This window comes from Sapajus apella, unplaced genomic scaffold, assembly GCF_009761245.1.
Source record: "Sapajus apella isolate SASKATOON/1434 unplaced genomic scaffold, GSC_monkey_1.0 scaffold6, whole genome shotgun sequence".
Classification (NCBI taxonomy): domain Eukaryota; kingdom Metazoa; phylum Chordata; class Mammalia; order Primates; family Cebidae; genus Sapajus; species Sapajus apella.
Window position 1 is genome coordinate 40,752,239 of NW_022436946.1, and position 25,483 is coordinate 40,777,721.

The following is a 25,483-nucleotide window of genomic DNA, read 5'->3' on the forward strand; positions in this document are numbered from 1 at the left end:
GGAGAGAATAGAGAAGGGAACACCTGCTTTCCCAAATAACTGCCCAAGGCATATTGGCAAGAGGCCTGACCGATCACGGGAGAGCAGGGTTTCTTCACTTCTGAAGTGGCCAGGCTAGTCTTGAATTCCTGGCCTCAAGTAATCTGCTCGCCGTGGCCTTCAGAAGTGCTAAGATTATAGGCATGAGCCACTTCCAGCCTTTTTTTCTTTTTTTTTTTTTGAGACAGGGTCTCACTCTGCTGCCCAGGCCGGAGTACAGTGGTGCAATCATGGCTCACTGCATCCTTGACTTCCTGGGCTCAGATAATTCTCCTACCTCAGCCTCCTGAGTAGCTGAGATCACAGGCATGTGCCACCACACCCAGCTAATTTTCTTTTTTAAATAGAGACAGGGTTTCGCCATGTTGCCCAGTCTGGTCTGGAACTCCTGGCCTCAAGCAATCCGCCTGCCTTGGCCTCCCAAAATGCTGGGATTACAGGTGTGAGCCACTGCGCCCGGTCTCTTGCCTCTTTCTCCTACCCCAAAGCATCACTTTCCTTTGAGTCAAAAGCAAGTTATTCATTCTTCCTTTATAGGTAGAAATGTAATTTCTAAGCTCATAAAATATGTATCAGAAGAGGAGTTTTTCCACTTTATATGTGAATATTAACAATTGTGGGAAATGAATCATGCACGACTCTCCTTGGCTGTTCACAGCCGTGTGCCCTAGCCCAGGTGTTTGAGGTCTGGTCCTGAAGCCCTTCCCGGGCAGCCACAGTCAGGTAAAGAGATAAGTCTACATCAGGCGAGAACTCACCCAGTGGGTTTCAGGTTTCTACTAGAACCTGAGGAGCAAGAAAAGCTAACGTGGTTTCCTGAAGCACTGGGTCTCAACACTTAAATGTGCAGAAGACTCACCTGGGGGCAGAGGAGGCATGAAAAGGCAGATTTCAGATTTCTAATGGCATTTTATAGAGGCAGTTTCTGGGCAGGGGCCAGAAACCAAAAAGGGTATTTTAATGAGTCCCACAGCTGATTCCACAGCAGCCACATCCCTGGCTCTGGGCTGAGAAGCCCTGCTTGGTGTGGTGAGTGGATCTCAGGAAGGGGAAGGAGTTTCAGCAGATGTGGGCATGCTGCAGAGCAAATGCTGAATGCTTTGAGGTTGGAACAGAAACTGAATTTGTCTCACAGCTACATGCCTATTCTTCCACATGACCTGATGTGCAGTCAGCAGCTTGGAAGAACTCAGGCCTGAACACAGAGAGTTTTGCATTATTTACATGGAAGTGGTAAGTCAGGGTGCAGTTCTCGGTCAGAATGGAAGAGTCCTTTCTCGAAACAGGTGACGTGAGGTGGAGTGTAGAGAAGCATGGGTCAGGAGCCTGGTGACTGCCACGTGCTAACTTTGTGACCTGTGAAAGTCACTCTCTCTCTCTGAGCCTGTTTCCTTATCTGTGAAAATGATGAAAATAACAAGCACGTACCCTTACGTTGTCATGAGGTAACATAGGAAAATGCATTTTCAAGTGTAAAGCTCCATAGTGAAGCATGGCCTGGTCACTCACATGCCCACAGCTGGGTCTGCCTCCTGTCCCTTAGCCACGAGCACCTTGCTTCTGCCCTTCTCAGAAACCGGGGTTTCTTGTCTGTGCACCCGATGTCCCTCCACCATATATGCCAAATTCCTTGACGGCATATACCTGCCTCCACTTTTAAAACCTTCTTCTAAACTGAATGTTGGTGTCCCCACGAATTCATATGTAAAAGCCCTATCCCTTCAATGTATTTGGAGATAGGTCCTGTGGGGGAAGTGATAAAGGTTAAATGAGGTCAGGAGGGTGGGGCCCCCATTCAGCAGAGCTGGTGCCCTTATAAGAAGGGGAAAGGATCCTAGAGTGTGCTGTCTTCAGCATGTGAGGACCTAGTAAGAGGACAGTTAACCACAGCCCAGGAAGGGAGCCCGCACCAGACCCTGACCCTGCGGGCATCTGGGACTTCCAGTCTCCAGAACTGTGGGAAAATACATGTCTGTTGTTAAAGCTGCCCAGTTTATAGGATTTTGTTATGGCAGCCTGAGCAGACTAAATGAAACTGAATGTATAGCACAGAAGTGATTACCCAGAAAGAGCTCAGAAAATGGCTCCTGAGTTGAATAGTGTAGGCGAGGGGGAGCAGGGAGTTCACAGACTACTCCTCCAAAACACCATTTCATCAGGCATTAAGCTTCCTTCCAAAACAACAACATTTTTCACAAGTCGGAGTAGTAGTAGCTAATTTTTTTTTGAGAGAGAGTCTCACTGTGTTGCCCAGGCTGGAGTGCGGTGGCACAATCTTTGCCCACTGCAGCCTCCGCCTCCTAGGTTCAAGCAATTCTCCTGCCTTAGCCTCCCGAGTAGCTGGGATTACAAGTGCATGCCACCATGCCTGGCTAATTTTTGTATTTTAGTAGAGAAAGGGTTTCGCCATGTTGGCCAGGCTGGTCTCAAACTACTGACCTTGTGATTCACCCACCTCAGCCTCCCAAAGTGCGGGGATTACAGGCGTGAGCCACCAGGCCTGGCTAGTAGTGGCTAAATTGATTACCCTGGGTTGCAGTTAATTTCCCTACACACTAGCAGGCAGAAATGCCTGTGGGAGATGACAGGCCTAAAAAGTGTAGGGGGTACCATGGACTGAATTGTGTACCCCACAAAAGTCATATGTTAAAGGCCTACTCCCAATATGCTTGTATTTGGAGATAGGGCTTTGAAGAGATATAGCAGGTTACAGAGCCCATAAGAGTAGGGTGCTAATACGATAGGATTGGTGACTTTATAAAAAGAGGAAGGGGGAGAGAGACTGTCCCCTACCCCATAAATGCTTGCACCAACGACAGCCATGTGAGCACACAGTGAGTGGGTGGCTGTCTGCAAGCCAGGAACTGAACCAGCTGGCACCTTGATCTTGAACTTCTCAGCCTCCAGAAGCATGAGAAATAAATTTCTGGCAAAGTTGCCCAGTCTGTGGCATTTTGTTATGGCAATCTGAGCTAAAGCAAGGGGAATGAATAGGACTTGAATACTGGGGACTGTAATTACAAATAATGTAAGAGCCTGAAGAGGAAAAAGAAAAAGGAATTAATTTTAATCATGTGGATTGCTCACAATATTTGGGATTTGGGATTCTAAACTCAAATATTTGGAATTTTAAACTTTGTGGTTAGTTTAGCCAAAATTTGTTCATTTGCTAAGTATAATTTTTAAAAATTGCAATGTAATTCACAAACCGTAAAATTCACCCTTCGAAAGTGTACAATTTAGTGAGTTTTAGTAATAATCTCTATTACTATGTTTTCTTTTCCTTTTGTAAAAATCTGGATTACTTTTAAGGCAGTTCTGAACAGAAGGGGAAATTTCCTTCACACAGCTAAGACTTTTTCATAGGGAGCCACTTGTGCTAATAAAATCCTCATCACACCCCAGCCACAGAACTGTCTTTGGGCTGCGGGAAAGGCAGCTGTGCCTGCCGCAGCCAGGGGCCACGGTTCTTACCCAGCGTGGTCAGGAGCAGGCCCACTATCCCTGGGTTGGTGGCCAGCACCGGGCCCATGCCAGGGTGGATGGCAATGTTGGCGAGCACACGGGTCAGCTTGATGAGCACGTCCTCTGCCTCTGACGGCAGCCTCTGCGCCCTGTACAGCTCGCCTCCTTGGCCCACCGGTTTTTGGGAATGCAGATCGAGCTGATGGAAAGTCTGGAATAATGACAGCAGAGTTTGGATGCTCCCTTTCTCTTTGGAAAATTGTTCACGAGCCTGGTTATTCTTCGCAGTCAGGTTGCCAAGAATAAAAACAACACGAACGACTATATCCTGCAATAAATGAAAGACAGAGTCACAAGTGCAAAGGGGGCTGGAACACATTGTTGGGAAGAATATAGTATTTAATTTATTTGCAATTTAATTAACAGTCAAACGGAACACGTCTGGCTTCAACTCACTTTTACAGTATTTGATTCCCAAGATTAGTGCAAAGTGACAGAGGAGATTAAAAGCACTTGGCAGCAATGAAAGAATACAAACTGATTGATGCGATCAGCAACGTCTATTACCTTCAGATCCTTCGTCTGAAATTCTGGCTCGCCTTTCTTTTTCTCCTTCAGAGAACAATTAGTTGAGTGGGACAGCATTACTAAAAATGTGTCACATAAATCTAAGTTTTGACAATAGTCGATTTCTTGAACATCCAAATCTTTCCTTAAAATTTCATCTCCTGCTGAAGCACTGTGTTTCTGAATTTGGGCAGGATTGACACTTGGGGCTGGATAATTCTTTGTTGTGGGGAGGTGCCCTGTGCATTGTAGAGCGTTTAGCAGCATCCCCGGCCTCTACACACTGGATGCCAATACCTCTCCTGATGTGACAGCCAAAACTGCTCCCAGTGGAGAAGCACTGTGCTACGTAGCTACACTACTTTAAGGCAGTTCCTACCAATCCTTGCCCAGGGTAGTGGTTACATGAGTGACACTTTTATAATTGTTTGCTAAATTGTGCATACCCATTTTATGTACTTTTCTGTATACAGGCTATATTTCACAATTTTGAAATGTTTTTACAAACCCTAAGCTGAGAACGTTTTAAAATTAATTATGGTTAAAATTAATGGTTTCCGATTTTTGTACCCACAAGATACAAAAATCACTGTTGTTTTTAGTTTGACAACAACATCCAGATAGATGAGTTCAGATCAGCCTTCCCTGTGGGTGTCAAAGAAGATAACCTGGGAGGAGGAGATTTTAAAGGAATACTCATTGGAGGGCTACAACTGGCCTGGATAGCATTTTATATTTATGTAAGTATATATAGTGCCAGGCACTGTGCCATTTTATAGACAAGAAACTAGGGCCTGGAGGAGCTGCCCAGGTCACATGGCTGGTGAGGGGTAAGGTCAGAATTTGATTCCGGGGTTACCCAGACTCTGGAGTCCTTTCTACACCAGCCTCTACCTCCCACACAGGGTGTACTTTTTCTCCTCCTTTGCCTTCTTGCAGAACAGTTAAAGAATTATCTCCTTTTAAAATGCAAATCTGTCACCAGAGGGATGATAATAAGCCTGATTTTATTGATCAGATCAGTAGTTAGTGGCAGCCTTAAGAAAAGGGAACAAAGGGCCAAGGGCTGGGCACATTTTCATCAAGGAGCACAGGTCCAGGTGCGACGCCAGGGGCCCCATGCAGGGTGTCAGGTGTGGCCAAGAAACTGGGTACGATTGGGGGCAAAGTACACCTTTTGGATTTACCTAGGCCTTCTCTGCCAATACCAACTTGTTCCTGCTTGTTTTTGCTAAAAAAAAAAAAAAAAACAAAAGTTTTTCCTGGCACTCACTGGCAGGAAAGAAGCGAGGCTGCTGCTTGCACAACAGAAAACCCTCTGCCTAGCATGAAGGAAGGACAGTGGCTACTGCTACAGCAAGAACTGGAGATGGTCCAGGAGAGAGTTCATTTTCAGAAACATTTCAGCTCTCAGCATTCAACCAACCATAGTGGTCATCTGATTAGGAGCCCCCGCTCCTGACTCCACCCGGGGTGGGGGGGGACAGAATGTTAGTCCTCAGATAAGTTCTTAGTGCCAGGGGCCTAGGAATACACACACATAACCGAATCTGAGAGCCAGTGCTCTGAAGAGTTTCTCACCCACTGAGAAGATAAGGCTAACATATGTGGGGAAACAGCAAAGACTAAAACAGCGAAGGAAGAAGTAGACAAGGAAGGGGATTAGGAGTCTCAGGTCCAGAGCCAGGCGGGCGGGGCTCACACAGGTGCTTGACCTCTCTGTGCATCCATTCACTTATTTGCAAAATGGAGGCACAATTCGTACTGATCACATGAGATACAATAGGCAAAGCACAAACTGTACTGAGTAATAATTCGGGCATTGCTGTGAACTCTTTTCATGTCCTATCAGTAAAATGCTAACTAATGGCAATAAACTTTGTGGCATACGCCCAGTAGTCTTACAAGAGTTTCGAAAAGAGGATGCTCCGGGAACAGTGTCAGAGTCAGCAGAGTTATGACGAGAGAATTTGAGTTCAACCTTGGAAGCTGTGAGATGCTGACATATGTGGTGGGGAGGACTGGGTTGGGCTGGCAGGGGAAGACAAGTCTTTTCTTTTTTTTTTAACTTTTTAGGCTCAGGATACATGAGCAGGTTTGTTACATGGGTAATCTTGGGCCATGGGGTTTGGTATGCAGATTATTTTGTTGCCCAGGTACTACGTTTACTACCCAAAAGTTATTTTTCCTGATCCTCTCCCTCCTCCCCACCTCTACCCTCAAGTAGGCCCCAGTGTGTGTTGTTCCCTTCTTTGTGTCCATGAGTTCTCATTGTTTAGTTCCCATTTATAAGTGAGAACATGTGGTATTTGGCTTTCTGCTCTTGCATTAGTTTGCTAAGGATAATGGCCTCCAGCTCCATCCATATTCCTGCAAAGGACATGATCTCATTCTTTTTTATGGCTGCATGGTATTCCATGATATATATGTACTACGTTGTCTTTATCCAATTTATCATTGATTGGCATTTAGGTTCTATGTCTTTGCTATTATGAATAGTGCTACAATGGACAAATATGTGCATGTGTCTTTATGGTAGAATGATTTATTCATATTCCTTTGGGTATATACCCAATAATGGGATTTCTGGGTCAAATGGTTCTGTTTTTAATTTCTTTCTTTTCTTTCTTTCTTTCTTGACAGAATCTGGCTCTGTCACCAAGGCTGGAGTGTAGTGAAGTAATCTCAGCTCAAAGCAAACTCCATGTCCTGGGTTGAAGTGATTCTCCTGTCTCAGCTTCCCAAGTAGCTGGGGTTACAGGCGTGCACCATCACACCCAGCTAATTTTTGTGTTTTTAGTAGAGATGGGGTGGGGTTTCACTATGTTGGCCAGGCTGGTCTCGAACTCCTGACCTCAAGTGATCCACCCACCTTGGCCTCCCAAAGTGCTGGGATTACAAGCATGAGCCACTGTGCCTGGCCTGTTTTTAATTTGAAGAAGAGATTGAGAGAGTATCTGGGACTATCTCCTTCCTGGGCCAGGGGTCACCTTCTCACTCTTCAATTACCTGACTGTTCCCCAACGAAGCTGATACTTATGGGCCTTAAGTCTAAAACAAGCACGTACAATTTGATTATAATACTTGAATCCCACTTCACATAAAATTTGAAGGGTTACTTCAAATAATGCCTGGTGGCAAAGGCCCTGCCCTGGGCTCTGAGTTGGTAGCTTCTCCTCCATCTTGATCAGACCCAACAGAAAAGCAGAAAATCAGTTTTCCAACCAGGACAGAGGGCATTTCCAAGAATTAAGCATCTTTTCTTTTTCTTTTTCTTTTTTTTTGAGATGGAGTCTCGCTCTGTTGCCCAGGCTGGAATGCAGTGGTGCCATCTTGGCTCACTGCAGCCTCCATCTTCCAAGTTCAAGCAATTCTCCTGCCTTAGCCTCCCGAGTAGCTGGGACTTCAGGCACGTGCTGCCATGCCCAGCTAATTTTTCTGTTTTTTTTAGTAGAGACAGGGTTTTATCATATTGGCCAGGATGGTCTTGATCTCTTGACCTGGTGATCCATCTGCTCGGCCTCCCAAGGTGCTGGGATTACAGGCGTGAGCCACCGCGCCCAGCCAGAATTAAGCATCTTAAAGAAAAACTCCACCTGATATTTTTTAAGCTGAGGACTATAAACAAAAATTTTGTGTGAACTTTGATACATGTTTTCTGCTTAAAGACTATATGAGCTCTAGTTCTGAATATCCTAATAATTAATAACAACAGCAGCACAGTAGTATCAGCAACTAACACATAGTACTTATTAGTACTTATGATGTGCCAGGCATTGTCCTAAACATTTATGTATACAAATTAACTAACTCACTAAAAATGATAACTTCCACTTCTTTAATCTGAACAAAGTTATTCACAATATCTTTTACAATCTGAACCGCGATCTCCCTCACACACTTGACAGCAGTGATGTTAATAAGTTTTGGACTTCATCACGGTCCTGGAATTGTGCTCTCTTCTCTCATTTCCATAAAAGCATGTTAAACAAGACAGGAAAGGCATTATGAATGATTTTACGTGATTGCTTAAGGACTTTAATCAATAGTTGCATTCTGTACCCTAAATTTTACCTGGACTAATCAATTTACCTTCTACAATGTCATGGCATCTTCTAAGGGTGCTGGGTTGTTGTTATTTTTTTCTTACCAGGCCTTGCTGTTTCACTTCCATCTACCTGCTCCTGCTTTTCTCTCAGTCTAGCTCAGTAGGATGCTCCAGCCCTGTGCCACCTCCAGCTATCAGTGTTGATTTGCCAGGAGTGAGATCAGATCCCTGGTAAAAGCAGATTTCCTTAGTGGGCATCATTCTTCAAAATTCAAATTACCTCTCCCCACTGTCACATGCAGTCTAATCTGGGAAGAATAAGTGCTACTTTTCTTTTTCTAAATATTCCCTTGGGCCCCTTCCTCTTCTGAAATTCTTCGATTCTATCATCTCTGTAGGTCCTAACATGGCCGAGTTTATTAAGCCTCCAGTGAGGAAGAAGCAGCACTAGGCTGCAGGTCAGGAAGAGTTAACACTGTTATAATACTGCTTTTCCTGCTTCAGATGGAAAAGGAGGGGGTGGTTCCTGGCAGCCGCGGTGCCAACTGAAGCATGGCATGCGAGATCAACAAATGGGATGGCAGATTGCGCCGTCTGCAGCACCAAACTTCCAGCAACTGCTATCTCTGCTTACTGTTTTTGTCCTGTTTTTCAGGGCTGGCTGAGGCACTTTTTCTTTTCTTTTTTCCCCCACCTTTCTTAAATATATTCTCCATGGATCTAGGGAGCATGGAAGAGGACAAAATAGAAGCTGTCTCGTCGGCAGAGGTAGTGTTTTCTTATCTCCATACCAGGGATTGTCTTTACTCATCAGGAACCCTGAAGGAGGCCAAGCAAGAGGGTTTTCCAGGGCTGAGCAAGAGTTTCCTCTCCTCATCAGGGGTGGCCTCTACTCCCAAACCATGCACTCTGAAGTCCTCTCGACTGAACCAAAGTCTGTGCTGGGCAGGATCACAGAAAGGTTATCTACTGTCCCACTGCCTGAGCCATCTCCAGTCCATAAAATATGACTTAAACATTCTATAAAGACTTGTAAAAACTGGTTTGATTTTTAAGACCAAAATCATCTATTTAGAGAGAGCACCAATTCCACAGCAGAAAATGATTTCATCAATATGCAGCTCTCCTTTGAGGCACAGATTCTCTCCCTTATTCTTAGACAATATCTGAGAATCATCTATAAATTAACACTCCAGTTCTATAGCATTTTTATTAAATTTAACACAAAGTTGCATATTCATATCATAACTATGTGGTTTTGAAATAGCAAAATGAAGATGAATCAAGAGAGATCTTTTTTTTTTTTCCTAAAGAAGGGAGTCTAGTATAACCAGTTCATATCAACTCTCTAATTTTGCTTAAAACAGAATCAGCTTAGCAACAGCTACAGCCAACCAGAGCTTAGACAAACAGGTACACCGAACGGAAGAGACTGACCTCAACAGAGCTTTCCAGTTAAAGCCAGAGGGATATTTCCCTTAGTTTCACAGATGTTGTTCCCTAATGAGCAAGCAAGTTACTCAATCTGAATGGGCCCCACAAGCCTGTGAATGAAATTACTTTAACTGGAACAAAACAAGGAACAGGGCACTGCTCACCAGGATGGTCTATGTCGAGTTCCAATGGCGGCAGCATTGGCAGCAGCTGTTGAATGTTACTTTCCATGGGAGAGACGTTGGCCTAAAGCCAATGAAAGACATTTTTACACCTATTTGGAGATGTGGAAACTGAGGCTCCAGGAGACTCATTAAGTAACCCCAAAGTCAAATGCTGGTGAAGAGAAGAGGCAGGACTTGAATGATCATCTCTGTATACACAGATGGTTTCCAAAACCACCTTCAGCCCAGCTCCTCGTTCCTGATGATCATCGTCTTCACAGCCCCCCAGCCCCCCAGCCCCAGCATCTCTGATTCATCTCTATCTCACTCCCCTCATCAAGCAGTCATCTCAAAATGTCCCCCAGCTCCCTCCTGTCCATGTCCACCTGGGCTAATCTGTCTGTAGACTGTTGTCAGAGGCCCTTTCCAGGCTCTTCCCTCTGCCATCAACCCTAACACCACTTCTTGAAGCATGGCTCTTCCCTTTACTCAAAAACTTCCACTGCCTACTAAGTGAATGTCAAAGCCAGGATCTAATGCACCATCTGGCCCCGCACGACCACTTCTGCGCTACCTCACATTACTCTCCGCCCACGGCCAGCCAAAGTGAACACATTTCTCCCCAACTCCCACACCCTTCCTACCGTATCTTAAAATAACTGATGTGCATAATGTTGACCGTAGGGAAGAAACAATATCAAGCTGTCATAGAAAGAATAAACTACGTTCAGCAGACTCCACTTAGGAGGGAATTGCTTCCACTAAGTAAAGGAAAACATTTGAGAAAGACTTGTAAGAATGGGTTGAAATTGAAGGGGATGTAAATATGCTTAAAATCTGAACCCTCTCTTAACCAGAAGATTAATCAAAACGCCCTGCTTAAAATATGGTTAAACTTCTCCTGCCTGAGAGCTGAATCAGGATTCACAATGTGCTTTGTTTATCCAACTTCCCAGCCTCAAACAAAACCCAAACATTAATTGAGCTTGCAGGTGGCTTGAAAACATACATTTTAGCAAACTGGAAGACAGACTGTGCACTACTGCAAAAATGCTAACTGACCATCCGGCACCGAAAGTGGGTCAACAGTTTGCCTACATGTTTAACTATATAAAACAGAAGAATCTGAAATGCTGGAGACTCAAAAGAATCTAAGTAGAAAATCATTTTAAAACCAGAAGAGGCCGGGCGCGGTGGCTCAAGCCTGTAATCCCAGCACTTTGGGAGGCCGAGGCGGGTGGATCACGAGGTCAAGAGATCGAGACCATCCTGGTCAACATGGTGAAACCCTGTCTCTACTAAAAAAAAAAAAAATACAAAAAATTAGCTGGGCATGGTGGCGTGTGCCTGTAATCCCAGCTACTCAGGAGGCTGAGGCAGGAGAATTGCCTGAACCCAGGAGGAGGAGGTTGCGGTGAGCCGAGATCGCGCCATTGCACTCCACCCTGGGTAACATGAGTGAAACTCCGTCTCAAAAAAAAAAAAAAACCCAGAAGAGATTATACTTGACTCCTCCATCCATCTATCCATTCTATCAGCGATTACTTATTGAGCACCCACGATATGCTGAATGTCACTCAAAAGTACCAGGGCAATGCTAGAATTTCACTGTGCTCAGTTCTTTTTCAAGCCAGCAGACATAAATCAGGCATTCGGGTTCCGTGCTGAGCGGGGGAAGAGCCAGTTCCACAAGGGCAAAGCTGGCAGGAGCTGGAAAGAATGAACAAGCTAAGGGCGTATTGTGCGGCCTGCCTGGTCAGGGGCGCAGACCAAGGCCAAGGCTGAAAAAAGGAGCAAGCTCAGCCAAATGCTCTCGACACCCACTGGGAATGTGCCTGCAGAGGGACTGGGAAGACAGCCACAGGGCGTGCTCCCACCAGGGAGGAGGCAGAGGGCAAGCTGAGAGCCAAGTTGCCCTACAAAGGCACCAGGGAAAGGGGTGGAGGCACCTTCCTAACCAATCCTCGATGGCCCAAAGAGGATGGAGGGGAAGAGAAGGCACCTTCTCTCTGGACCACCGAAAGGCTGTGGTCACATTCGAGATGAACAGCTAGAAAAATGGCAGTTGGTTTTGCTTTCAGCCCACACTGTTCAGACATTCCAGCTCTCATTTCTGACATCACAATGGCTAAGCATTCCAAATCCGTGTTCACTGTGCATACATGTCTGAAGACAGCAGCTTATGCCTATAGAAGCCTAAACAGAATGAGAGAGGTGGGACTTTAAAAGCAGCACAACCAGAATGAGTCTGGCAGTTCCCAGGGTTTGCAAAGGCTCTGACGACAGTCCTGCTGCATCTGGAAGCTCTGTTGTAAGAGAAACAAGAAATTAACCATATCTAAACGTGGAGAGAGTTAAATAGACAGTGGGTCAATGGACACATGCGATGGGAATGTAGATAAAGGTTGTTCTTTTTGATCATGACCTTTCCAAAATATTGCCCGTCTTTTGAAAGCATTATTTGAGGCATTTTACCAGATCTCTTGCCCAGCAGATATTTACAGAAGAAATGGGGAAAATCCCTTCATGTTCTTCCAAAAAACAAACCCAAATGTATTTTCCTGAGATGCTAAATGTAGCAACACTGACGTCAGAGGCGCCTCCTGAGGCAGGCTCTGCCTCCCAAAGGCTGATAGCAACCCCACTCCCTCCTTCGTTATTAAGCCCATCTGTCTGCACATTTGTTTTGTACCAAATGCAGTTTACACCATAAAGCAGACAATATGTGCATATTTCTTAAATGAGATTTGTCATTTAATTGAATTTTGGCCAGCGTTTTTAACAGATATTTTACCTAACTCTAAAGTTTAGCTTTCATACGGCGTCAAGCCAACTGAGAGGCTGTTTCATCTCAGTTTGTGTGTGTGTGGGAACCGGAGTTACTAGTTGCATCATGGATCTCGGACAAATTAACCACATAGACATGAGCCAAAGAAGTTTCCCTTGCTCTCTCTGCGGAAGTCATTTATGGGAGCTGGGAGGAGTGGATGCCTTTTCGTTGAGACTGTTTGTGTTAGAAACCCAGGCCATGCACACAGCCATCACATACAGATGGAGACAGAGGCCCATTTCACTGAGGGCCATTGTGCAAAGACAGGGAGTGTAAAGCTGACCATATTCTAAGTGAACTCATCACTCTCAATTTATCTGTTGCAAACTACAACATTTACACATGGGTAGATACTGAACTGTCTCAAGACAGGACATCTGCAGGGAGAGTGAGTAACTATTTTAATGAAATTTGGTGCTTGTTTCACTAGCAAATGAATCAACAACTAGTGGCTTGTCTAGTCAACTGAACTGAAGGCGCCCTCCCTTGGACAGGCAGTTCTAAGGGTCCTGAGGAGAAGAGACTGTGCTCACCTCTTTGACGTGAGTCTGATAGCGAAAATTTGTGCAAAAGACTAATACACTATCCTGTGTTCTCCAGCTAAGAAATCGCTCCTCAGCTGCCTGTGCAAAAGGCCAAGGGCCAGTGGTTCTTACCGCTTACTGGGAATGGTGGGTCTTGTCAACTTGGTTCCTACTGTGTCAGGAAGAGCCACTGTCAGCTACCCTCCTGTAGAGAAAGACTGACCCTGTGTGGCTGATGTGATTATTCACTTTAAAATCTTTTGAGGTTTTATGGGAACCTCTCTGCTGTCAATACTGGGGAAAATGATTTTAAAGAGCCACTTAATAACTTATACCACAGTGTCTCAAAACCTGCTGCTCTTTTGGGTCACTTGAGAAGTCTCTTAAAAATAGGTTCTTGAGTCCCATCCCAGACCTGAATCAGAATCTCTCTGAGTGGGGGCTTGAGCACCTGTACTTCTAATTCTAATTTTTTTCCTTTTTTAAAAAATTTACTTCAAGTTCTGGGGTACCTGTGCAGATCTTGCAGGATTATTACATAGGTACACACCTGCCATGGTGGTTTGCTGCCTCCATCCCCCCTCACCTACATTAGGTATTTCTCCTAAAGTTATCCCTCCCCAATCTTCCCACCCCCTGCTACCCTTCCCCTAGCCCCCTACTACCCAACAGACCCCAGAGTGTGATGCTCCCCTCCCTGTGTCCATGTGTTCTCATTGTTCAACACCCACTTATGAGTGAGAACATGCAGTGTTTGGTTTTCTGTTCTTGTGTCAGTTTACTGAGAATGATGGTGTACAGATTCATCCATATCCCTGCAAAGCACATAAACTCATCCTTTTTTATGGCTGTATAGTATTCCATGGTGTATACATGTCACATTTTCTTTATCCAGTCTATCTTTGATGGGCAACTGGGTTGGTTCCAAGTCTTTAAAAATTTTTTATTAAACTCAAATTTAGGTGGAAAATAGGCTTCAGGGTTCTTTTTGCTTTTTTTTTTTTTTTTGAGACAGGGTTTCACTGAGTGATCAGACTGGAGCGCAATGGCTCGATCTCAATGCACTGCAACCTCCACCTCACAGACTCAAGTGATTCTCTTGCCTCAGCCTCCCAAGTAGCTGGGATTACAGGCATGGGCCACCACACTAAGCTAATTTTTGCAGGGTTTTTTTTTTTGTTGTTGTTGTTGTTGTTGTTGTAGAGACAGAGTTTTACCATGTTGCCCAGGCTGGTCTTCAACTCATAAGGTCAGGTGATTCACCTGCCACAGCCACCCAAAGTGCGGGGATTTCATATGGCATCAAGCCGACCAAGAGGCTATTTCATCTGAGCCACCTGTGCCCAGCAGAGCACCTGTATTTTTAAAGCTCCCTGGGTGAATCTGAGGATAAGCCAAGTTGGGGTGCCACTCTGATTTAAATCAAGAAAAATTTAGAAAACTCACCACTTGAATATCTATTATTTGTCTTTATAATAATGGTTTTAAAAAATGATACACATTCTTGTAAATGTAAATCCTTGTTCCTCATAAATAATCCTCAGAGTACAGGTGTATAGAAAATAAAAGTGAAACCACTCCCTAACCCCTCCTCCTGTCAATGGACTTGATTCAGACTTTATATACTTGAATATATAAAGTATATTCAGACTTCTCATATGTTGAAATCAAACTTTACCTTGACAAGAGAAAACTAATGTAAAAATAATGGAAAATTTTGTGACTTCTGGTATTTTCTCATGTAATTCTAATTTTTTTCCCCTTTAATGGAAAACAACAGCAGATGGGGAGGAAATATTCTGCTTCTTCCAACAGCAACCGGCCCTGGTGCTACCTGGTTCAAAACAGGATTTCCCCCTTGGTGGACTGCACCAGCCACTGGCAGCTTCCTGTGAAGCTCCCCATCCGCTGATAAGATCAGTTCAAGAGGCGTGTGTAGGTGACATTTTATTTATCACTACAAAGGGGGTTTTTTTTTTTTTTTTTTTTTTTCTTTTCTTTCTTGTGCTTTTTAGATTTCTGTTTCTGCATTCTTGGAAAACGCAATTAGCCATAAACATGATTTGAAAAATGAAACCTGTGCTGATTCTAAGTGGAGTCCTCAGGCTTTCAAGACAGAGGCAATACTAACCTCCCAGAACAAAAGCAGGGAAGGTCTACTGACTCCTGATTGTCTAATCACTTGGCGATAGCTACGCGTATTAAGAGACTACAAAGCTTCCAAAGCATTTCTCTACAGCCCAAGTTAGTTTTGCAGGGGTGTTTCCTAAAGCTGAAATAAAAATAATTATAGGAAGTAATAATTCTGTTTAAATAAGTTGCTGGAAGGCTGATTCATGTTTCCACGATCAGTTCTAAGCCTCAGCATTCAAGTAAATCCCAGGTCCGGCAAAGTATGTAACCACTGCAGATCAATACACTCACATCAAAACATTAAGAAAAGAGAAACATTGACAAATCATATTCAATCGGACACCTGGGCCACGGGAAACATGAGACTAAGATGCTCTGCTGGTCTGAGGTAATTCTGTTTGGCTGCTGATGGCAGCCCAGCCATGTGAAAATTGTGAGAAAAAATTCTTAACATTTCCTCCTCCAAACTAGGAAGAAGAAAGTAAATATTTAGGAAGAAGTACTTGAGCATTAGAAAAATATATTTTTAACACTTGACAGGTGCCAAATCATTTCGCATACTCAAAACCCTTTCTTTTAGCACCTACCGTGAGCTTACTTTGCCAAGCCTCATCTCGGTCTATCAGGACAAAGTCTGTGTGGTTTAGGAACTCGCAGAAGTGGGCAGGACAGCTACATAACGATAACCATTTGGAGAACCGCTAAAGCAATGTTTATGAAGACTTATGGAAACTTCTGGTTAATGATTTTAGGAAGTAGTTGGGACACACAACTACTTCCTTGTGGCCTAAATTCTTTCCCTGCTCTTCTAAAATATTTTGGTTTTGAGGAAAATATAAATTATGTATTTTTCTTACTAGAAAAAAATCTAAGTTGATGGCTCAAAACTGCAACATTTCAATGTTTATTATAAATAAGTATTGAGTCAAAGTATAATTTTTTAAAAGTTAAAAACATGACTCTCATAGGCTCATAAAATGAACACACTTAAAAAGTATTTACCTTGTTAATGAGGGAGCCAATACCATGGTAAAGTTTGTTCCAAGCACAACTGAAGAACCGGGGATTTACAAGCACTTAAAATTTCTGGGTTATATACAAACCTGACAAATGCCTACAAAGTCATAAAACCATAATTTTTGAGGTGATCCTGTCTATCAGACTGAAACCTACAAATTCATGTGTAACTTCATTGTGTCTGGTCTCTAACCAAAGAGTAAGCAGCAAGTTCAAACACCAATAGGTTGGCCTAGAGAACAAATCCCTGATTGGGTCATTAAACAATGCCCTGGCATGCCTTTCTCAGGACGTATCTCCTCCTTACCTTATCTCCTCCACACCTTATCTCTAAGATTTTCATAGTTTTTTTTTAATAATAGTGACGCGATGAAGGCCATACACATACTGCTTGGGTTCTCAGGTCTGAGTACTAGCTGGGGGAACTAGCTATGTTAAAGTCTTAAAAATGTTGCACTGATGAGGGAGAAATTGACTGGTCTTGTTTGGGAGTCCTCACAGAAGAGCAGACACGAGAGCTACAACTTTAAATAAGGAATTGGCTTTGAAGAGAAGTCAGAGACATTTCATCAGAGCCCCTTAGGCTCTTCTCATTAAGTCTGTTCATATTCAATTGTATTTTAGACTATTTAGTCTAAAATATCTACCTGGCTGCCTGTCTGACTAGCTAGCTAGCTAGTGATCAATGGCTCACTGCAGCCTGGGCTCAAGCAATCCTCCCACCTTAGCCTTCTGAGTAGCTGGGACTACAGGCATATACCACCACGCACAGCTAATATTTTGTTTACAGAGAAAGGGTCTCTCTATGTTGCCAGCTTCTCTTTCTCACTCTCTCTTTTAAAGAGATTTCACCTCTTTGCCCAAGCTGAACAACTCCTGGGTTCAAGTGATCCTGAGTAGCTGGGACTAGAGGCTCAAACCACCACACCTGGCTTATGTGTTGATATAGGAGTTAAAAAGAAATTATTTAGGCAGATAGTGAGGGTAAGGAAGTCCTCAATAAGGTTTTCCTTTTAATGAAAAGCAGCCCCCAAATCATTTCTTTTGTAACAAAGAGCAGCCTGTAAAATCGAGCTGCAGACAGAGAAAGGCAAGCTAGGGCCAGGCGCGGTGGCTCAAGCCTGTAATCCCAGCACTTCGGGAGTCCGAGGCGGGCAGATCATGAGGTCAAGAGATCAAGAACATGGTGAAACCCTGTCTCTACTAAAAAATACAAAAATTAGCTGGGCGTGGTGGCATGCACCTGTGGTCCCAGCTACTCGGGAGGCTGAGGCAGGAGAATTGCTTGAACCCGGGAAGTGGAGGTTGCAGTGAGCTGAGATGGCGCCACTGCACTCCAGCCTGGTGCCTGGCAGCAGAGCGAGAATCTGTCTTATTAAAAAAAAAAAAAAAAAGGCAAGCTAGAAGCATCCATGGGTGAATGCTGGCAGCGGTGCCAACAGGAAAAGGGTACCTGGGACTAGGCATGCCCACCATGGTGGCTTTATCTTTCCTTCTCTTTGCCACCAACGTGTACAGTAAGGGGCAGGTAACATGGCACCAGCCAAGCAAAGACCCCATTTGTATATAATAAAATCAGGATGGGATGGCCAGTTTCCATGCACACTATATAAACATCACACCTGGTCCAAACAATCTTTGGGCGCTATGTAAATCAGACATCACCTCCTCAAGCCTGTCTATAAAACCCTGTGTACTTTGCCACAGGCTGAAAGTCCACTCAGCTGCCTCTCGAGCATGCAGGAGAGAGAGCTGTTCTCCTTTCTCTTTCTCTTTCTTTTGCCTATTAAACCTCCACTCTTAACCTCACTCCACGTGTGTCCATGTCCTGGATTTCCCTGGCATGAGGCAATGAACCTTGGGTGTTACCCCAGACAATGACACCACTTCAGTGTGACTTTTAACAAGCTTGATTATGAGGTTTCCCTGCTAATTGCAAGTAACTGCAAAAAAGCAGATAAAGATTACCAAAGGCAGAGGTAGCAACCAATAGAAAAAGAAGACAGAAAATCTACAAAGAAGATGCAGACATTTAAAGAACCTCATCAACAGACTCCAGCTTCCCATGTGGGACAAACAGCCTCTAGAACAATAATTAATGCTTATAATAATGACCTTTAGTTTCAAGAGGTTAAGCTACTTTTAATGTCTTCTAAGAAGGAAGAGAAACATGTAATCAACTTGAATATGATTTCTGCCACATGATTAAGTTTAGTGATTAAAGTGATAACCTGCATTTCTTTGATGGTTCTGAATAAACATGTTACTGTACATAGTCCTTTTTGGAAATTAAAATAATTTTAATAGGTGTATTAGTCTGTTCTCACATTGCTACAAAGAAATACCTGAGATTAGATAATTTATAAAGAAAAGAGATTTAACTGGCTCATGGTTCTGCAGGCTATACAGGAAGCATGATGCTGGCATCTGCTCAGCTTCTGGGGAGGCCTCAGGAAACTTACAGTCATGGCAGAAGGTGCAAGGGAAGCAGGCATATCTTACACGGCCAGAGCAGGAGGAATAGAGAGAGCAGGGGAAGGTGCTACACACTTTTAAATAAGCCGATCTCACAAAAACTCACTATCACAAGAACAGCACTGAGGGGATGGTGCTAACTTATTCATGAGAACTTTGCCTGCATAATCCAATCACCTCCCACCAGGCCCCACCTCCAATACAGGGGATTACAATTCAACATGAGATTTGGGCAGGGACAAAGATCCAAATCGTATCAATAGGAAAATAAAACTGCAATATAAATCAATAGAGAAGAATATGGTTTCTTAAACATCAGTTTTGCTTTTCAGATAACCATTGGTCTCATGTGAAAAGTAGTTTAAGGCCGGGCGTGGTGGCTCAAGCCTGTAATCCCAGCACTTTGGGAGGCCGAGGCGGGTGGATCATGAGGTCAAGAGATCGAGACCATCCTGGTCAACAAGGTGAAACCTCGTCTCTACTAAAAATACAAAAATTAGCTGGGCATGATGGTGCATGCCTGTAGTCCCAGCTACTCGGGAGGCTGAGGCCGGAGAATTGCTTGAACCCAGGAGGCAGAGGTTGCGGTGAGCCGAGATCGTGCCATTGCACTCCAGCCTGGGCAACAACAGCAAAACTCCGTCTCAAAAAAAAAAGAAAAAAGAAAAGTAGTTTAGTGAAAAGTATAGCAAAACTTTATGCCAATTTAAACTTCAGGACATTTAGGCTGGGTGCAGTGGCTCACACCTGAAATCCCAGCCAGCACTGTGGGAGGCTGAGGTGATAGGATTACTTGAGCCCAAGTGTTCCAGACCAGCCTGGGCAACATAGTGAGACCCGATCTTTATTTTTAAAAACAAAAACAAAAACTTTAGGACATTTAGTTACTCGAACTAGAAAAAGCACACTTTTAGCCATACTGATATCTCTAGTCTCTCATATTGGCGAGATACCAGGATTTTTTGTTGTTTTATTCTATATGGCTATTATCTAAGCTCCAACCAGATAAACAAAAAGAATCTACTAGTAATGCCAGAAAACAATAAATACTATTTATAAGTACTCAATTAATGAATTTTCTTCCTTTAAAAAAATCATAAGTTTGAAAATTCTAGTGCATATTTGAAAATTCCAGTGCAAGGCAAATAAATCTTCTCTAATTAAAGTCATCTAAGTCACCCAAGATCAAAGCACCAAAGCAAAAAAAAGAGTAGTGATGAGAAAATAAAATTATAATTCATAACATTAAATTACAAAATAAAACATATAAATAGATCTTTTTTAAGTATAACATCTAAAAGAATTCTTTTGGTTTGGCAGCAGTGGCTGACACCTGTAATCCCAGCACTTTGGGAGGCCAAGGCGGACAGATCACTTTGCGCTTAGGAGTTTGAGAACAGCCTGGACAACATGGTGAAACCCCACCTCTCCAAAAAAAAAAAATTAGCCAGGTGTGGCATTGTGTGCCTGTAACCCCTACTTGGGAGGCTAAGGCTGGAGAATCACTTGAACCTGGGAGGTTAAGGTTGCAGTGAGCCGAGATCATGCCACTGCACCCCAGCCTGGGCAACAAAGTGAGACCCTGTCTCAAAATAAATACATACATAAATACATAAGTAAAATAATTCTTTAAAGCTGTAATTATCTTTTCTATCATTTATTTTTTTTTTCTTAAAAAATTAAATCAGGAATAGGAGTGGCTAAGCTTTTCATGGGATTAATTCATTTGTCCAAGGATTACAGTTGTGATGGTCTATTGTACCAACATCTAAAAAAGAAATGTTTAGTAGACACTTATGAGTAGTATACTGTGAATATTTTAAGGTAGATTAGTCAAATTCATTCTTCATCTGACAAGGCATATTCTTGTACTTTGAAATCTTTCAGTCAAAACACATTAATTTTGGCTCACACCTGTAATCCCAGCACTTTGGGAGGCCGAGGCGGGTGGATCACGAGGTCAAGAGATCGAGACCATCCTGGACAACATGGTGAAACTCCGTCTCTACTAAAAAAATACAAAAAATTAGCTGGGCATGGTGGCGCGTGCCTGTAATCCCAGCTACTCAGGAGGCTGAGGCAGGAGAATTGCCCGAACCCAGGAGGCGGAGGTTGTGGTGAGCCGAGATCGCGCCATTGCACTCCAGCCTGGGTAACAAGAGCGAAACTCCGTCTCAAAAACTAAACAAAACAAAACAAAACGTAATTTACTGAAAACACAAAATACATCGGGAAAAGCATTGTAATCCAAATGTTCAGAATCAAAAATTCAAGTGCATATTTGTAAATCCGTTTTAAAAAATTAAACAAAATCTTATTCACCCTTTAAACAAGATTTTTATTATCTTTATCATCTAGTAATGATGTAATATGAGCATAGAAATTTCTGTCATCTACAGAGTAGTATCTTTTAATAAAAAGTTAAAATAGTATAAAACCTGACAAATTTAGTCATTCTCAGCAGAAGCTGTTAGCTAGACAAAAATAAGTTCAATGCTAGTCAATAACAAAGAGAGATTATGTTTTGAGGTAGTCTTAATATGGTTAATAAAACAAACCCAAAACTTTAGATTGACATATTGTTAGTACAAACATAAATTACTTGGTCGTAAACTGGTAAAACTTACTACAGCATGTTGAAAATTTACCACATGTAAAATGAATACTTATTGTATTCACGGACAAAATATTTCACTAAGTTGATGTCACTTTAATCATTTGTAAAAGTTAATAAAAGTAGACTTTGCTTTAATGAATATTTAAAAACACAATAAAAATTACTGTTTATATGAAGTATTATGATTTGATCAATGAGAAGTCATTTGTGAGTTCTTCCTTTTTAAAACAACTATATACATTTTTGCCTTGATTCGTTAAAACTAAATTATTTCATTTAAGCACTTTACCTAGAAATGTCATCTTTTAAATATAACAATGGTGTCAGAGAATTAGGGAACTTAAGGGCTAGAAGGATCTTCGGGGAATATCCAGTGTGGGGGAGCTGCAAACCTTCATTCGCATCAGAAGTCCCTGTGGTTCTTGTTAAAATGCAGATGGCCAGGTCTTACCCCACCAATCTGACTCAGTAGTCTGGGATGAAACCAGGAAATAACCATTAGGGAAATAACCCTTGGGGTGGGGTTATACTCCTAACCCCGCCCTAAGGTGACTCCCATATAGGCTGTCTACAGATCACTGGGAGGAAAAATATTGTTATAATCTACCACCTTCCTTCCTAAATCAGGAAACTTCCTAGAACATCAGCATTCCATTTCTGCCTCAAACTACTCCTTCTTCAGCCCCTATAGGTAACTCACTGCCATTATATGCAGCCCATAATACATCTAATGGAAGTTTCTTACAGAAACCTATACATTCAAAACATAAAGACATTCAACATGGGCTTACACAACTACATTAATGTAAAGAGTCATTGAAGAACGTTATGAATGAGGAACTGACCTGCTCCTTCTGGTATGTGTTAATTAGATTCAAAAACAAGGCATAACATCTGGAATAGCTGGCCAAGGCTCCACAGCAGTCACGGTAAGAAGTAAGTTTGCTGCAGAAATGCCAAATGGGAAAATAAAGGTAAACTTTGTTTTTCTATAAAATTCAAGTACACATAGTATCACTTTAAATGCAGACCTTCAAAATATTGCCCAGTTCAAGAAAAGGAGTCTAAAAATACTCTACACATCAGTTCAGAGAAGCTGCAAGGAGGCTTGCTATCTGCTGTAAACTCTAGAGAGATGGATCCAGAAACTTTTAAAAGGTAACTTATGTATGTGGTGTGAATTTACACTATCCACGTAGTTCAAAAAACACAAACTTACATGAAATTTACGTCAAATCTGGTGGGATACCAGTGAGTCCCCTGGGACCACATCAGAAGCAAACGTAAAACTGCTTTAATAGGCTAGGCATGGTGGCTCATGCCTATAATCCCAGCACTTTGGGAAGCTGAGGCAGACGGTTCACTCGAGGTCAGGAGCTCGAGATCAGCCTGGCCAACACAGTGAAACCCCATCTCTACAAAAATACAAAAACTAGCTGGGTGTGGTGACATGTGCCTGTAATCCCAGCTACTCTGGAGGCTGAGGCAGGATTACTGCTTGAACCCAGGAGGCAGAGGTTGCAGTGAGCCAAGACTGCACCACTGCACTCTGGACTAGGCAATGGGGCAAGACCACCTCAAAACAAACCAAAAAAACAAAAAGAATCCCTATACATTCAAAACAAATAAATAAAAACCTGCTTTAATATACTAGATTGGTAGTGCTATACTAATATTAGGCAAAACAGACAGACCTTAAAGCAGAAAGCCTTGAAAACAGCTTCAAAATTTCTAAAGCAAGTAAGCAAGCAAGCAAACAAAACCCATAAGGCGATATTGACAAACCCACAACAAATCAAGAGATGTTCATAAATGTCTAATTGATGAATCAGTAGGTAAAACATCATTAATATGTTAAAAATTTGACCACGTACCAGGCCATAAACAAGTCTCAGTAAATTTTCAGAGAACTGGTATCTCAAAAACCACATTCTCTGGTCAAAGTGCAATTAAATTAGAAACCATTGGCTGGGCACAGTGGCTCACACCTGTAATCCCAGCACTTTGGGAGACCATGACGGGTGGATCACGAGGTCAGGAGATCAAGACCATCCTGGCCAACATGTTGAAACCCCATCTCTACTAAAAATACCAGGCATGGTGGTGTGTGCCTATAGTCCCAGCTGCTAGGGAGGCTGAGGCAGGAGAATTGCTTGAACCTGCAAGGCGGAGGTTGCAGTGAGCTGAGATCGTGCCACTGCACTTCAGCCTGGGCAACAGTGTGAGACTCTGTCTCAAAAACAAAAAAAATTAGAAACTACTTAAAAACTACATTTGTAAAAAACATTTTTTGGGAAATGTAAGAACACATAACTTATGGGTCAAAGAAACATGAAAATTACAAAACAAATATTTAAATATGAGTAACTAAAATATTACAGATCAAAACTTGTAGGATGGGCCAGATGCAGTGGCTCACACCCATAATCCCAGCACTTTGGGAGGCTGAGGCAGGAGGATCACTTGAGGCCAGGAGTTCAAGACTAGCCTGGCCAACATGGCAAAAAAAAAAAAAAAATCTTTATTAAAAAAAAAATACAAAAATTAGCTGGGCATGGTGGCACATGCTTTTAGTGTGCCAGCTACTACAGAGAGTGAGGCAGGTAAATCACTTGAACCTGGGAGATGGAGGTTGCAGTGAGCCAAGATGGCAACACTGCACTCCCGCCTGGACAACAGAGCAGGACTCCATCAAAAAAAAGACAAAAAAAACCTTGTAAATATTCATTTCCTCTAATTAGTATTTAGAGGAAAATTTGTAGGCTTAAGGAAGCGGAAAAGAAAGGAGTTATGGTTTTTACTAAAATAGCTAGAAAAAAAATAGGATATATTCACAGAGAGAAGAAAAGGATTAATAAGGGGAAGAGCAGAAGGAATAAGACAGGAAGCAAGCATACAATAAAGTGGACCAATAAATACATTTGTTCCTGGTAAACACTAGTAAAATAGGGAAGATTTAGCAAGACTAAGGAAAAAGAGAAACAGCACGAATAACCAAAATTAGGAAAGAAAATCAATATTAACAATGAAGAGGCAGAGTACCATAGGAGTTCAAAGTATGAATTCTAGAGCCAAACTATGGTTTGAATTGCGGCTCTACCACATACTAGTTGTGTGATCTTGGGAAAATAGCTAAACTTCTCTATGCCTCAGTTTCTTCATATGTAAAATGATAATGACAATAATAATACATATTTTTAAAAGTTGTTATAAGGATGAAATGAATTTGTATTTGGAAAGTATTCAGAATATTGCCTAGCATGGTGTAAGAGCTATACAAATATCTGTTAAATAGGTAAAATAAATAAAAGGGGGCATAATTAGAGATACAACAGAGATTAAAATAATAATAAGAGAATACTTGGAACAACTCATGTTGTTTAAAAACTTAGATAAAATTATCAAATTCCTACAGAAGTATAACTTTTTGAAACTGAACCAAGTAGAAATAAGAAATATATAACCATATAGGAAGAAATTGAATCAGTAGTCAACAATATTCACACATACATACAGACACATAGACCCAGGATAAAAATAGCATTTTGAGCAAGTTTTTAAAACTTTTCACAACTTCTTCTAGAAAAAAGAAAAAATTGGATTACCTACTAACCCATTTAATGAGGCTAGTATAAACTTAACACTAAACCCAGACAAGGACAATATAAGAAGGGAAAAATACAGTTCAATGTAACTCATGGTCATCAATGACAAATCCTAAACAAAATATTAGTTAACCAAACCCAGCAATATATAATGGTTTAACCAAGAAACTTTAATGTAATTTACTACATTAACAGATTTAGAAAAGAAAATCCATAATCAAAAGCAATTCAGGTAAATGTGATTTATCATATACACAAAACTAAAGACAAAAACCACATGATTATCTCAACAGACACAGAAAAGGCTTTTGATAAAATTCAATACCCCTTAATGTTAAAATCTATTAATAAACTAGGTACTGGCGTCAGGCATGGTGGCTCGCTCACGCCTGTAATCCAGCACTGAGGTCAGGAGTCTGAGACCAGCCTGGCCAACATGATGACACTCTGTCTCTACTAAAAATACAAAAATTAGCCAGGCATGGTGGCACGTGCCTGTAATCCCAGCTACTCTGGAGGCTGAGGCAGGGGAACTGCCTGAACCCGGGAGGCAGAGGTTGTAGTG

At 42.3% G+C, this 25,483-nt stretch overlaps 1 protein-coding gene across 10 annotated transcripts in view; it reads right to left on the reverse strand.

Moving 5' to 3' along the window:
* Positions 1–25,483, reverse strand: part of ARMC2 (armadillo repeat containing 2) — a 132,126-nt gene that overhangs the window by 25,051 nt on the left and 81,592 nt on the right. For 9 of the 10 annotated variants that reach the window (XM_032275089.1, XM_032275094.1, XM_032275092.1 and 6 more), the window contains 2 exons: positions 22,159–22,258; positions 3,514–3,832 (listed from right to left, as the gene is read on the reverse strand). In XM_032275089.1, the coding sequence (XP_032130980.1) occupies positions 3,514–3,832; positions 22,159–22,258 (419 nt within the window). The remainder of the gene's footprint in view (positions 1–3,513; positions 3,833–22,158; positions 22,259–25,483) is intronic. The other variant, XM_032275090.1, reaches the window with a different exon arrangement.